The following is a 12,873-nucleotide window of genomic DNA, read 5'->3' as shown; positions in this document are numbered from 1 at the left end:
AGCGGTGGTGAGGTTGGCCCAGGATCGAGCATTGTTTCGTTCTGCTGTGCATGGGGTCACTATGAGTCGGTTCCGACTAGATGGCACCTGACAACAACAACATCTCATTGAATCTCTCTGGCTGTCCTATGTGACAGCTGCCATCCTCATCTATGTTATAGAGATGGACAAACTGAGGTCCTGAGAAATAACACATGGGAAGGCCAGGGCTCAGAAACAGGCAGTTCAACTTCCAGGCAGGTGCTTGGCTTACCTAAGGAGCTCTGGTAGCATAGTGGTTACGAATCGGGCTGCGAATGGCAAGGTCAGCAGTTTGAAACTCCCAGCTGTTCCACGGGAGAAAGATGAGGCTTTTTGCTCCCGTAAAGATTAAAGCCTCTGAAACCCTGTACAGGGTCGGTATGAGTCGGAACCGTCTCTACAGCACTTAACACAACAGCATAAGTATAAGTGCAGTTGGGAAAACAATGACTTGCAAGTAGAATTGTCATCAGTGGTGTTAATTGGCACAGAAGATCGAGGACTTGACCCCTGGGTTTGCCAACTGAGAAGTGTTTGGTAACACAGAGGAGTTGTAGGTGAGTTGGGCACCAGATTGCAGGGAAGTGAGGAGTGAGGGAGAGAGACAATCCAGACAGTTTACAGTTTCCCTCTTGCCTCTCTTTTGTCCATCCAATGAGAGGGGCTGTGTTGCTTGGCACATTCCTGCTGCTTCCTGATAATGGGTAACCCTGCTCAGATTGAGCTTGCCCACCCCCTGCCCCACCAAGAATCCAGTTGCCCTGGTGATTAATTAGTGTCCCATACAGCTGTTGGAACTAAACAGCTGGATTAATCCAGCCTAGAGTGAGAAATGAGATTCCAGTAGAGACCGTGGATTTTTCCACAATCAATACGAACAGCAGTCCTGGTGTGGCTCTGTAGAATCAGCACTGGACTGCTAACCACAGGTTGGTAGTTCAAACCCACCAGCTACTCCTTGGAAACCCTACACAGGGTCACTATGAGTCAACACTGACTCGATGGCACATAACAAAAGGGACTCCTGGTGTGACGCTATAGGTTAGCACTGCTGCTAACCACAAGGTCAGCGGTTCAAACCCACCAGCTGCTCCTTGGAAACCCTACACAGGGTCACTATGAGTCAGAACTGACTCGATGGCAATGAAAAACAACAATACAGGTGATTATAGCTTTCATCCCACACAGTTAAAATATGTGGCAAAATACCACGTTGTAAATAAAGGGTCTTATCTGTCATAGTGTCTCTTAATTAGAACTGAAAACTGTAAACAGAACAAACAGCGAAAAGAAAATAAACCCTAGTCAGTTACATCCACAGCCATTTTCTTCAGAGTCTGGAATCTGGAGAAGATCAAAACTACCTTCACCCAAGGTGGTGCTAACAGGCCACTACATCAGGTGGGTTTCTTATACTCTAATGAGCCCTTCCTTGAGTACTTGTTGTTGTGATGTGCCGTGGAGTCGGTTCCGACTCATAGTGACCCTGCACAGGGTTTCCGAGGCTATAAATCTTTACGGGAGCAGAAAGCGTCATCCTTCTCCCGTGGAACAGCTGGTAGTTTCGAACTGCTGACCTTGCAGTTCGCAGCTCGATTCGTAACCACTACACTATCAGAGCTCCTTTCCTCGAGTCCTTACATCAGTGTGAACATGAGTTTCTATCTGCATTTTACCATATTCTCTCACCCGTGATTGCCTGGAGGTTTTGAGAACCCTGATCTGGAGGACAGACACATGCAGTCCTAATCAGGATTTCTGTGAGTTGCTATGGCAACTGTTGATGTTACTTACCTCCAGGGATCTGTTATTGGGCTTCTGCCTGCAGAGGCAACAGAAACATAGCAGTTTCATTTTTGTTGGAAGGTATCCAACTAAACTTAGAAAACAACTCATTTTAGTTGGAAGGTACCCTTTTGTAGGGACCTTAGAGATAGTTGGACACTGGACCACCAATATTTCATTGTTGCTATGAGGAGCTCTGGTAGCGTAGTGGTTACAAATCGGGCTGCAAACCAGAAGGTCAGCAGTTCGAAACTACCAGCTGCTCTGCTATGGGTTGAAACCGACTCGACGGCACTTAACAACAACAACAACAACAATAATAGCCCTAAGCTTTTGGCGTATAGAGTTCTCACACTATAGGGCAGGACAAAGGCCAACAGCCAGAGTCCTGGTGTCGTAGTGTGGGGTAAAGCACTGGACCGCAAGTTTGGTGTGAACCATGAAGTTGGCAGTTCACACTCACCAGCGGCTCCTTGGAAACCGTATACAGGGTTGCTATGAGCTGAAACCAAGTCGGTGGCACTTAACAACAACATAATTTGTCATACCATGTGGCTTGTGTGTTGCTGTGATGTCGAAAGCTATGTAGTTGTTAGGGGCCATCGAATCAGTACCGACTCATAGTGAACCTCTGCACAACAGAACGAAACACTGCCAGTCCTGCACCAACCTCATAATTGTCTCTACGTCTGAGCCCATTGCTGCTTTCACTGTGCCAGTCCATCTCATTGGGGGTCTTCCTCTTTTTCTCTGGCCATCTACTTTACCAAGCATGATGTCCTTCTCCAGGAATGGTTCCCTCCTAATAACATCCAAAATATGATAGCAGTAGCCTTGCCATCCTGGCTTCTGAGGAGAACGCTGTCTGTACTTCTTCCAACACAGATTTGTTTGTTCTTCTGGAAGTCCCTGGCAATTTTCATATTCTCCTCCAACATCATAACTCAAATGCATCAATTCTTATATGGTCTTCTTTATTCATTGTCCATTTTTCACATGTTTATGCGGCTACTGAAAATGCCATGGCTTGAGTGAGGTACACCTTAGTCCTAAAACTGACATCTTTGTTCTTTAACACTTTAAAGAGGTCTTGTGCAGCAGATTTGCCTAATGCAGTATGTAATTTGATTTCTTGACTGCTGCTTCCATGAATGTTGATGGTTGGTCTGAGCAAATTGAAGTCTTTGACAACTTCGATCTTTTCTTTATTTATCATGATGTTATTTATTGGTACAGCAGTGAGGATTTTTGTTTTCTTTACATTGAGGTGCAGTCCATACTGAAGGCTGTGGCCTTTGATCTTCATCAGTAAGTATCGTAAGTCCTCTTTGCTTCCAGCGAGCAAGGTTGTATCATCTGCATATTATAGGTAGTTAATGAGTCTACTTCCAATCCTGCGGCCACTTTCTTCTTCATATAATTCAGCTTCTCCAATTAGTTGCTCAGCATACAGATTGAATAAATATGGTGAAAGAATACAAGCCTGGTGCACACCTTTCCTAATTTTAAACTACTCAGTATTTCCTTGTTCTGTTCAAATAACTGCCTCTTGGTCTATGTACAGGTTCCTCATGAGTACAATTAAGAGTTCCGGAATACTCATTCTCCACAATGTTGTCCATATCTTGTCATGATCTACACAATCAAATGCCTTTGCATAGTCAATAAAGCACAGGTAAACATATTTCTGATATTCTCTGCTTTCAGTCAAGATTTGTCTGATGTTAGCAATGACATCCCTCATTTCATATCCTGTTATGAATCTGGCTTGAACCTCTGACAGTTCTCTGTCAGTGTACTCTTGCAGCCACTTTTGCATTATCTTTAGCAAAATTTTACTTGCATGCAGTATTAATGATATTGTCTGATAATTTCCATATTCTGTTGGATTACCTTTCTTTGGAATGGACACAAATTTGGATCTTTTTCAGTCAGTTGGCCAGATAGCTGTCTTGCAAATTTCTTGGCAATAGATGAGTGAGTACCTTCAGTGCTATATCAGTTTGTTAAAAGATTTCAATTTGTATCCCATCATTCCTAGAGCTTTGTTCTTTGCCAATGCCTTCAATGCACTTTGGGCTTTTTCCTTCAGTGCTGGAAGCTAAGATACCAGTATTTTAAATACCATCAGGGTCACCCATGGTGGACAGGTTTCAGCAGAGCTTTCAGATCAAGACAGACTAGGAAGAGGCTGACCACTTCTGAATGGCTAGTGACTAAAAACCTTATGATGGGCTGCAGAACACTGTCAGATATGGTGCCAGAAGATGAGCTCCTTTCATGCTCAAAATATGACTGGGAAAAAGCTGCCTCCTCAAAGTGAAGTTGATTTAAATGATGTGAATGGAACAAAGCTTTTGGGACCTTCATTAGCTGAAGGGGTGCAACTCAAAATGAAGAGAAACAACTGCAAACATCCATCAGTAACTGGAATATAGAATGTATGCAATATGAATTCAGGATATTGGAAGACGTCAAAATGAAGTGAAGCAGATACAATTTGTATTTTAGATATCAGTCAGCTGAAATGGACAGGTAGTGACCATTTTGAATCAGACAATCATATAGTTGGTATGTTGGGAATGATGAAGAAAAATGGAATTGCATTCACTATCAACAAGAGCATTTCAAGATCTATCTGGAATTACAATACTATCTGCTATAGGATGATATTCACAGAACTATAAGGAAGACGAGTGAATTCTACTATTATTCAAATTTATGTGCCAATCACCAAAGCTAATGATGATTAAACTGAAGAATTCTACCAACTTCTTCAGTCTAAAATTCATCAAACATGAAATCAAAATGTATTGATAATTACCAATGACTGGAATATAAAATTTGTGAACAAAGAGGAAGGGTTGGTGCTTAGAAAATATGGCGTTGGTGATAGAAATTATGCTGGAGATCTCACGACTTATTCATTGCAAATGTCTTTTTTCAATAATACAAATGGTGATTGTACACGTGGGCCTTACTAGATGGAATACACAGAAATTAAATGGACTACATCTATGGGAAGAGATGATGGAGAAGGTTAATATTATCAGCCATCACAATACCAGGGGCAGACTGGAGCAGTCAGCCGATGATGTGCAAGTTCAAGCTGAAGATGGAGAACATTAAAACAAGTCCACAAGAGTCCAAATTTGACCTTGAATGTATCTCACCTGAATTTAGAGACCATATCAAGAACAGATTTGATGCATTAGACCCAAATGACCGAAGAGAGGAGTTTTGTGAGGTGACATCAAGAGCATCATCCGTGAAGAAAGCAAAAGGTCATTAAGAAGACAAGAAAGAAAGAAAAGACCAAAAATGGATGTCAGAAGAGACTCTGAAACTTGCTCTCCAGGGTCGAGAAGCTAAAGTGAATGGAAGAAATGAGGAAGACAAAGAGCTGAACAGCAAATTTCAAAGGGCAGCTCAATTAGACAAAGTCAAGTACTATAGTGAAATTTGCAAAGACCTGGAGTTAGAAAATCAGAAGGGAAGAATATGTTCAGCCTTTCTCAAGTTTAAAGAACTGAAGCAAAAATTCAAACCATGACTTACAGTACTAAAGGATTCTATGGGCAAAATATTAATGATGCAGGAAGCATCAAAAGAAGATGGAAGGAATTGGCTGATGTTCAACCATTACAAGAGGTACCATATGATCAAGAACCGATGATATTAAGGGAAGAAGTCCAAACTTCACTGAAGGCACTGGTGAAAAACATGGCGCCTAGAATTGACGCAATACACATTGAAAGGTTTCAACAAACTGTTGTGGAGCTGGAGGCGTTCACTCCTCTATGCCAAGAAATTTGGAAGACGCCACCTGGTCAACAACAACAATGGGCACAAACATAACAATTGTGAGGATGGCCCGCCACTGGGTAGTGTTTCACACTGTTGTCATAGGGTCTCTATGAGTTGGATCTGATTCAATGGCACCTAACAACCACAACAATAGTAGATAAAAACAAACCTGAAACTTTTGGCCTATAGAGCTCTCGCATTACAGTGCTTGTCTAAGACCAGCAGCAGGACCCAGAGGTTAATGCCATGTCTAGTTCGCTGTTTGGGAATACACTTCTAGGATAAGTTATTTTTTATAGGGGGCCCCATACAGTGGATTAAACAGAGAGGCACAGGGAGGTTAAATCAGATAAGACCGGCTGCATGCTCAGAGACACAGCTGAGACCAGAATCCAAGCATCATGATTCCCAATACAATGCTCTTTCTTCCATTGATCCCGTGATAGGCCTATTTGGGGGAAAGTTGGAGTGTATTTCTTTCCCTGGATGTAAATCTCCAAGCCCATCAGTAAGTAATGGCAGATTTGATGAGGCCAGAATTCTAGCCACATAGTCAAGTTCACCATCCAGCAGGGAAGGTTAATGTATGGTGGGTTGTCCCTCCCCTTTCCCATATCTGCCTGTGATTTGGAAGGATAAGGTGATGTGTACCATTGGCTTGAGCGGTGTCAGCTTTAGGTATCTGATGTAATTTCCCCACTGCCAGGTTCTCCAAAAGTCAATGCTTTGAATTGTTAAGTCCCTTGAGTTGGTTCCAACTCATAGTGACCTGTATAAGGTTTCCAAGGAGCGGTTGGTGGCTTTGAACCGCTGACCTTGTGGTCAGCAAGTAGTTTAATGCTTATCCTGTAGAGCCTCACCAGGAGTTGAAATCCACTCAAGGTCGATTTGAACGACAAGGTCTAGGGTTCATACTTACCAGCGGCTCCTCGGAAACCCTATATAAGGTTCCTGAGTCCAAATCAACTCAATGCCACTTAACAACATTAAATCTTTAGGGAAGCTGATTGCTACATCTTTATCCCGAAGAGTAATTGGTAGGTTTGAACCTTTGACCTTCAGGTTAGCAGCCAAGCGTTTAACCACTGTTCCATCAGGACTCCTTGCCTTAAAACAGGGAATCTCGAAAACAGACGTGTATCTGACGTTGGCTAGAGAGTTCTGGGACACCCACACCGATGTGAGGGTCTACCCCAGTCCCTTCAAGTCTTGACGCAGGTCGAGCCAAAGAGAAGTCGGTAAAGCTTGCCTGGCGGTTGGCTGGAGCAGTAGAGAGGGAGGCCTCCCACCTCCTAGAGGCGCCCACCTACTGTCCGCTCTGCCCGCGCCGCGTCTCTATGGTGGCCACAACCACCGGCCCGGGCGCTGGGGAGATGATCGCGGGCGCTGATGGTGTCGGTGGCGCTGTGGAGGCAGCGAGCTCCCGAGAGGGTGGTCCTGGAGAGGATGGCTTCGCCCCGTCGGCACTGGGGACCCGAGAGCAGTGAGTGGGGAGTGTGGGGAGGATGCATGGGGGTCACGGGGGTGTGGCAAAGGTCAGCCGGGGGAAGCGACGGGGCTGGCCCTCTAGGGTTCTACCTGAGGGGCTTATGGGGGTGAGAGGGTCCTGAAACGCTGGGGGCGCTTCTGGGGGTCTTGAACTTGAGGTGGGACTGGGAGGAAGGGCAGCCGATGAAAAAGGCTGGTGGGCAAGGGTCCGAGGCCCCGGGAACTGCCGGCTCGGGTGCCGGGACGTGGGAGCGGGGCAGCGAGGGCGGCTGGGGGGGTGGGGTGGGGGCGGAGAAAGCACTCAGACCCGAAGCTCCCGAAGGATGGAATGAACTGATGGCTGGATGGACGGACAGATGGCTGGATGGATTGCTGGACGGATGGATGAACGGATAGATGGCTGGCTGGCTGGACCGATGGATGGATGGATGGATGGACAGACGGATGACTGTGGGGAACGCTGAGAAGAGGGCACTTGGAGGGTGGAGGGAGCAGGGATTAGAGGGAGATGAAAAAGAGGAGAAGCCAAAAGATAATGGAATTTGCACATAGTGGTTACGAGTTGGGCTGCTAACCTCAGGGTCGGCAGTTCGAAACTACCAGCTGTTCCGCAGGAACAGCTTTGGAAACCCTGTGCCAGGGCCACTATGAGTCGGAACCGACTCCACGGAACATAACCGCAACCTCACGTGAAAATCCAAGCCAAGGGTTAGAAGATAGAAAGACACTGCCGGCCGGAATAGCGCCGGGGAGAGACAGGAAGGTTTAAGTTTCAAACCTTAACACTTAACCTCCAAGCACCTCTTGTCTTGGGTGGGTTCCATTGTGCATATAACTGCTGTGAGGGCAGCAAAAGCGTTTGTACATTTCAGACTGAAATGAACCACAATCAGGCTGTAAAGCACTGTCAAGTGCAGGACTTGGGTCTGGTAGTAGGGTTTCTGGCACAAACACTTCTTTGTTTTAAAGTTCAGTCTTATATAACATTCGATCTCTGTCAGGCATTGTTGTAAGTACGTTACGTATTTAAACTTAATCCTGCCTGCCCAGTCTTCCTGTTCACACAGGGATCTTCAGATATTGAGCTTTGTGCACTTATGAGAATGCTGATAATGTTTTGAACCTCTTTCCTCGCTGTAATGTACATTTAATTCATGATACAGTTTAGTTCAAGAATCTTGCTTGATATTTCATTCTTTATAGTTGGGATGCTGTGTATGAAAGAGAACTGCAAACCTTTCAAGAATATGGAGATGCAGGCGAAATCTGGTGAGTTGGAAGGGAAAAAAAGGAACTGTGATCCAGGTGATTGTGTTGTTGTTGTTGTTAAGTGCCATCAAGTCCTTTCTGACTCAGCGACCCTGTAGAGGATTTATGAGGAGTGACTGGTGGGTTTGAACAGCCAGCCTTGCGGTTAGCAGTCCAATGCATTGTCTTTCATGCCACACCAAGACTACACATGATTATACATGTGTATGCATACATGTGTGTATGTGTAAGAACAGTGGTGGTGCTGTGGGGTAAGCAGTGGGCTGCTAATCGTAAGGTGGTGGTTCAAACCCACTAGCAGCTCTGCAGGAGAAAGAGGAGGCTGTGTGTCCCAGTGAAGAGTATAGTGTCAGCAACACTGTACACCTTGTGAGTCACAGCCTCTACTCAGTGTCGGGGGTTTGGTGTTAGCTACATTTGTGTGTATATTCCAAATAAAAAAACTCAACTGTGGTACTGATTTTGGTTTTAGTCATAGATTTATGACATTTCACTCTTCTCTTTTAATGACACAGATTTACGTTAATAATATTACAAAACGAATCTCATGGTTGTCTTTTCTTCAGTAAGAAATAAAATTTTGAGTCCCCAATATGGCTCCAGTATTAATGGTGATGTAGAAAAACTGTTAATAAGTTAACACGCTCATCTAGTCCAGTCTATTCTTGGGGGTGTTGTCTCCTAAATAACAATCGATATGAAGCTTGTGCAGTCATAGATGCTGCTTCCTACTAAAAAAAAAAAGACAAGTGACTATATGATGTAATCTGTGTACATGGACTATACCGGTCACATTTGCTTACATCCCTTTGTTATTTGATTTTCTGCTTCTAACAGGTTTGGAGAAGAGAGTATGACTCGATTAATAAGGTGGATGGAAAAACAGAAGATCCCACTGGATGCTTCCGTACTTGATATTGGAACTGGAAATGGTGTTTTCCTGGTTGAACTTGTTGGTACTTTTAGTATTCGTATATTTGAGCCAAATTCTAAAATGATCATTATAAGAAATCGTGCAATTGGGGATATGAGCTATGTAAATCTAAGAAAAGCAATGATACCACTTTGAGAAGCTACATGCTGCAAAAAGGAGGCTGTGTGGGTTGTAAGTAGGAAGCCAGGGGATCTGAGGCCTACTCTTAGCTCTTCTGGCTATAACCTTGACTTTGACCAGACCGCCTCTGTCCTGTAGGCGTCAGCTCTTTACAAAGGACTTACTATGTGATCTCTGTTGGCTCTTACTAGCTCAAAGCTCTGGAAATGTATATGCATAAAAGGAAGATGATCTTTTGCAATTCTAGTAGGAGACCAATAGTGTATCTTAGGTGAGCTTCTGGTTTGAAAAGAGGTTCATAGAACTGAGGTTTGGTGTGGATTCAGTTGCCAGTTAAAGCATCACTGTAGTTGCCCATAGTGCTCATTGCTGTACAAGATGCTCTGAGGGAAGTCTAACACCTAGACTTCTGCCTAGGTGGTGTCACAGTCTAGTTAGTAAGGATATAAAAAATGAAATTTGTTGAGTGATTACCATGTGTCAAAACTTGGGTGTGGCCCTGGCAACAGGAAGATTTTGACCTTGTTCTCAAGTTGTTCATAGTCTAAGGGAGGATTGTTGTTGTTGTTATGTACTGTCAAGTCGTTTTTGACTCATAGAGATCCTCTTTAGGGTTTCCAAGGAGTGACTGGTGAGTTTGAACTGCTGGCCTTGAAGTTCAAACTGATACTGTGGTTCAGTGCTCATCCTACAGCGCCACACCAGGACTTCAAGGGAGGATACACTGACATATATAAAGACAATTGATAAGCTTAATGATAGATAGGTTCTGAGTAGAGAAAAGGGAGCAGGTAAATTTGGAAAAAACTAGGGAGGGATTTTGGAGCAACAAATATCTACGGTGGTGAAGGACTGAGCAGTGTTTTGTTCTGTTGTATGTGGGGTCACTGTGAGTTGGAACTGACTTCACCACACCTGGTAACATTAGCAATATCCACGTTGGGTGGAAATTGTAGGGGCAAGGTAGAGTGACTGAGCGGGGAGAGAACTTCAGACAGCATAAACAGTATTTGAAGCCTGAAGGTTTGGAACAGTGCAGCTCCTTAGTGTGAGGTGCCTTGGAGTCAGTTCCAACTCACAGCGACCGTATGCACAACTGAATGAAACACTGCCCTGTCCTGCGCCATCCTCACAGTTGTTATGTTTGAGACCATGGCTGTTGCCACCATGTCAGTCTATCCATTGGGGGGGGGTCTCCCTTTTTTTCACTGACCCTCCACATTACCAAGCATGCTGTCCTTCTCCAGGGACTGGTCCCTCCTGATGATATGTCCAAAGTAAGAGAGAGCGAGTCTCGCCATCCGGCTTCTAAGGGCCATCCTGGCTGTACCTCTTCCCACACAGATTTGTTTGTTGATCTGCTTCTCCTTGGTACTTTTAGTATTCTCAACATCATGACTCAAATGCATGAATTTTCCCACACTCTCCCTTATTCACATGTTGTTACTGTTGTTAAGTGCATTCTAGTTAGTTAGATCTGACTCATAATGACCCAGTATTGGGTTTCCAAGGCTTTAAAATCTTTGCAGGAGCAGAAAGCCTCATCTTTCTATTGTAGAGCAGCTGGTGGGCTCAAACCATGGACCTTGTGCTTCTCAGTCTGGTGTTTTATGAAAATACCACGATTTGGGTCACGTGCAACTTAGTCCTTAAACTGATCTCTTTGTCCTTGAACACTTTAAAGAGCTCTTGTGCAGTAGATTTGCCTAATGCACTACTTCGTGTGATTTCTTGGTTGCTTCCATGACTGTGATTGTGCATTCAAGTAAAATGAAGTCTTTGACAACTTCAGTCTTTTCTCCATTTATTATGTTATTATTTATTGGTCCAGTGGAGAGGATTTTTGTTATCTTTACATTGAGGTGCAATCTTAACTGAAGGCTGTAGTCTTTGATCTTCATCAGTAAGTATTTTAAGCCCTCTTTGCTTCTGGCAAGCAAGGTTGTATTATCTTAATATTTCATGTTGTTAATGAGTCTTCCTCCAATTCTGATGCCACCTTATTCATATAACCCAGCTTCAAAGGCTATTTGCTCAGCATACAGGTTGAGTAAGTATGGTGAAAGAATACAGGCTTGGTGCACACCTTTCCTAATTTTAAGCCATTCAGTATCCCCTTGTTCTGTCCTAAGAACTGCCTCTTCGTTGAGGCACAGGCTCCTCATGAGCACAATTAAGTGTTCTGGAATACTCATTCTTCACAATGTTGTCTATAGCTTGTTATGATCCATACAATCAAAAGCCTTTGTGTAGTCAACAAAATACAAGTAAGCATCTTTCTGATATTGTCTGCTTTCAGCCAAGATTCATCTGACGTCAGCAATGGTTTCCTGAGTTCCACGTCTTCTTCTGAATCCTGCTTGAATTTCTGACAGTTTTCTGTTGATGTATTGTTGCTGCCATTTTTTAAATTATCTTCAGCAAAACTTTACTTGCATGTTATATTAATTATACATTATATTTCCGTTGGGTCATCTCTCTTTGGAAGGGACACAAATATGAATCTCTTCCAATCAGTTGACCAGGTAGCTGTCTTGCAAGTTTCTTGGCAGAGATGAGTGCGTGCCTCCAGTGGTGCATCAGTTTGTTGAAAGATTTCAATCTGTAATCCCTCAGTTCCTGGTGCCTTGTTCTTTGACAATGCCTTCAGTGCACCTTGAACTACTTCCTTCAGTATCATTGACTCATGATCATATGCTACCTCTTAAAGTGGTTGAACATCGACCATGTCTTCTTTTTGGTACAATGACTCTTTTATTCATTCCATTTTCTTTTATTTTTTAAGGTTTTTATTGTAGATTGAGTAAAAGTTTATAGGGCAGATCATCACTTTTACATTCAACAAATCATACATCTTGTTTCATTACAATGATTATAATCCCCGCCATGTACCATCAGATAACAGTATTTTTCTCTATTCACTTTAGCTCTTTTTTCTTCTAAACACTCAGGCATATATAATAATTTATACCACCAAAGGGCACATTCTGCAAGTCTGCCTCCTGGTCACCAGCTCTTAGTCCCTCTCTTCCCATGAATCTAGAGTCCTCAGCTGCCGCCTTTTTCCATGTCCCCATCTCTACCTCCATTTCTGGTGTCACTACTTCTCTGGATAAGGTCCCACATTCTGCTTGTGTTCTTCTCCCTTGATGGTTCTAGGGTCCTCTGCTTCTGGACTGTAAGATTAACTACTCCCGTTTTTGTTACAAAACTTCTACTTTTATAATTGTGACAGTCGCTACTAGTCATGATAACTCACTATTGAATCATAAGAATCTTATCCCCATCTCTGTTAACCAGACCCACCGAGACAAGATGAAAACTATTCAGTGAGGACTCTTTCTTCCCCGACACACTATTAAACTAAACTCCCTCGTGAAACCTTGTAAGCCAATCAATTTGTGCCTTTATTGCCCCTTCATTTTAGGTAGCCAATGTCTAAGTTGCCT

The 12,873-nt window shown here is 43.6% G+C and overlaps 1 protein-coding gene across 1 annotated transcript in view; it reads left to right on the top strand.

Moving 5' to 3' along the window:
- Positions 1 to 6,986: 6,986 nt before the first annotated feature.
- The window catches only part of METTL10 (methyltransferase like 10), a 48,561-nt gene continuing 42,674 nt past the window's right edge, over positions 6,987 to 12,873 (top strand). Inside the window, exons 1-3 of the mRNA XM_006867469.1 lie at positions 6,987 to 7,096; positions 8,305 to 8,370; positions 9,208 to 9,322. Of these exons, the coding sequence (XP_006867531.1) occupies positions 6,987 to 7,096; positions 8,305 to 8,370; positions 9,208 to 9,322 (291 nt within the window). The remainder of the gene's footprint in view (positions 7,097 to 8,304; positions 8,371 to 9,207; positions 9,323 to 12,873) is intronic.

Source organism: Chrysochloris asiatica, unplaced genomic scaffold (assembly GCF_000296735.1).
Source record: "Chrysochloris asiatica unplaced genomic scaffold, ChrAsi1.0 scaffold00105, whole genome shotgun sequence".
In the NCBI taxonomy this organism is placed as follows: Eukaryota; Metazoa; Chordata; class Mammalia; order Afrosoricida; family Chrysochloridae; genus Chrysochloris; species Chrysochloris asiatica.
This window is presented reverse-complemented; position numbering and strand designations above follow the sequence as displayed.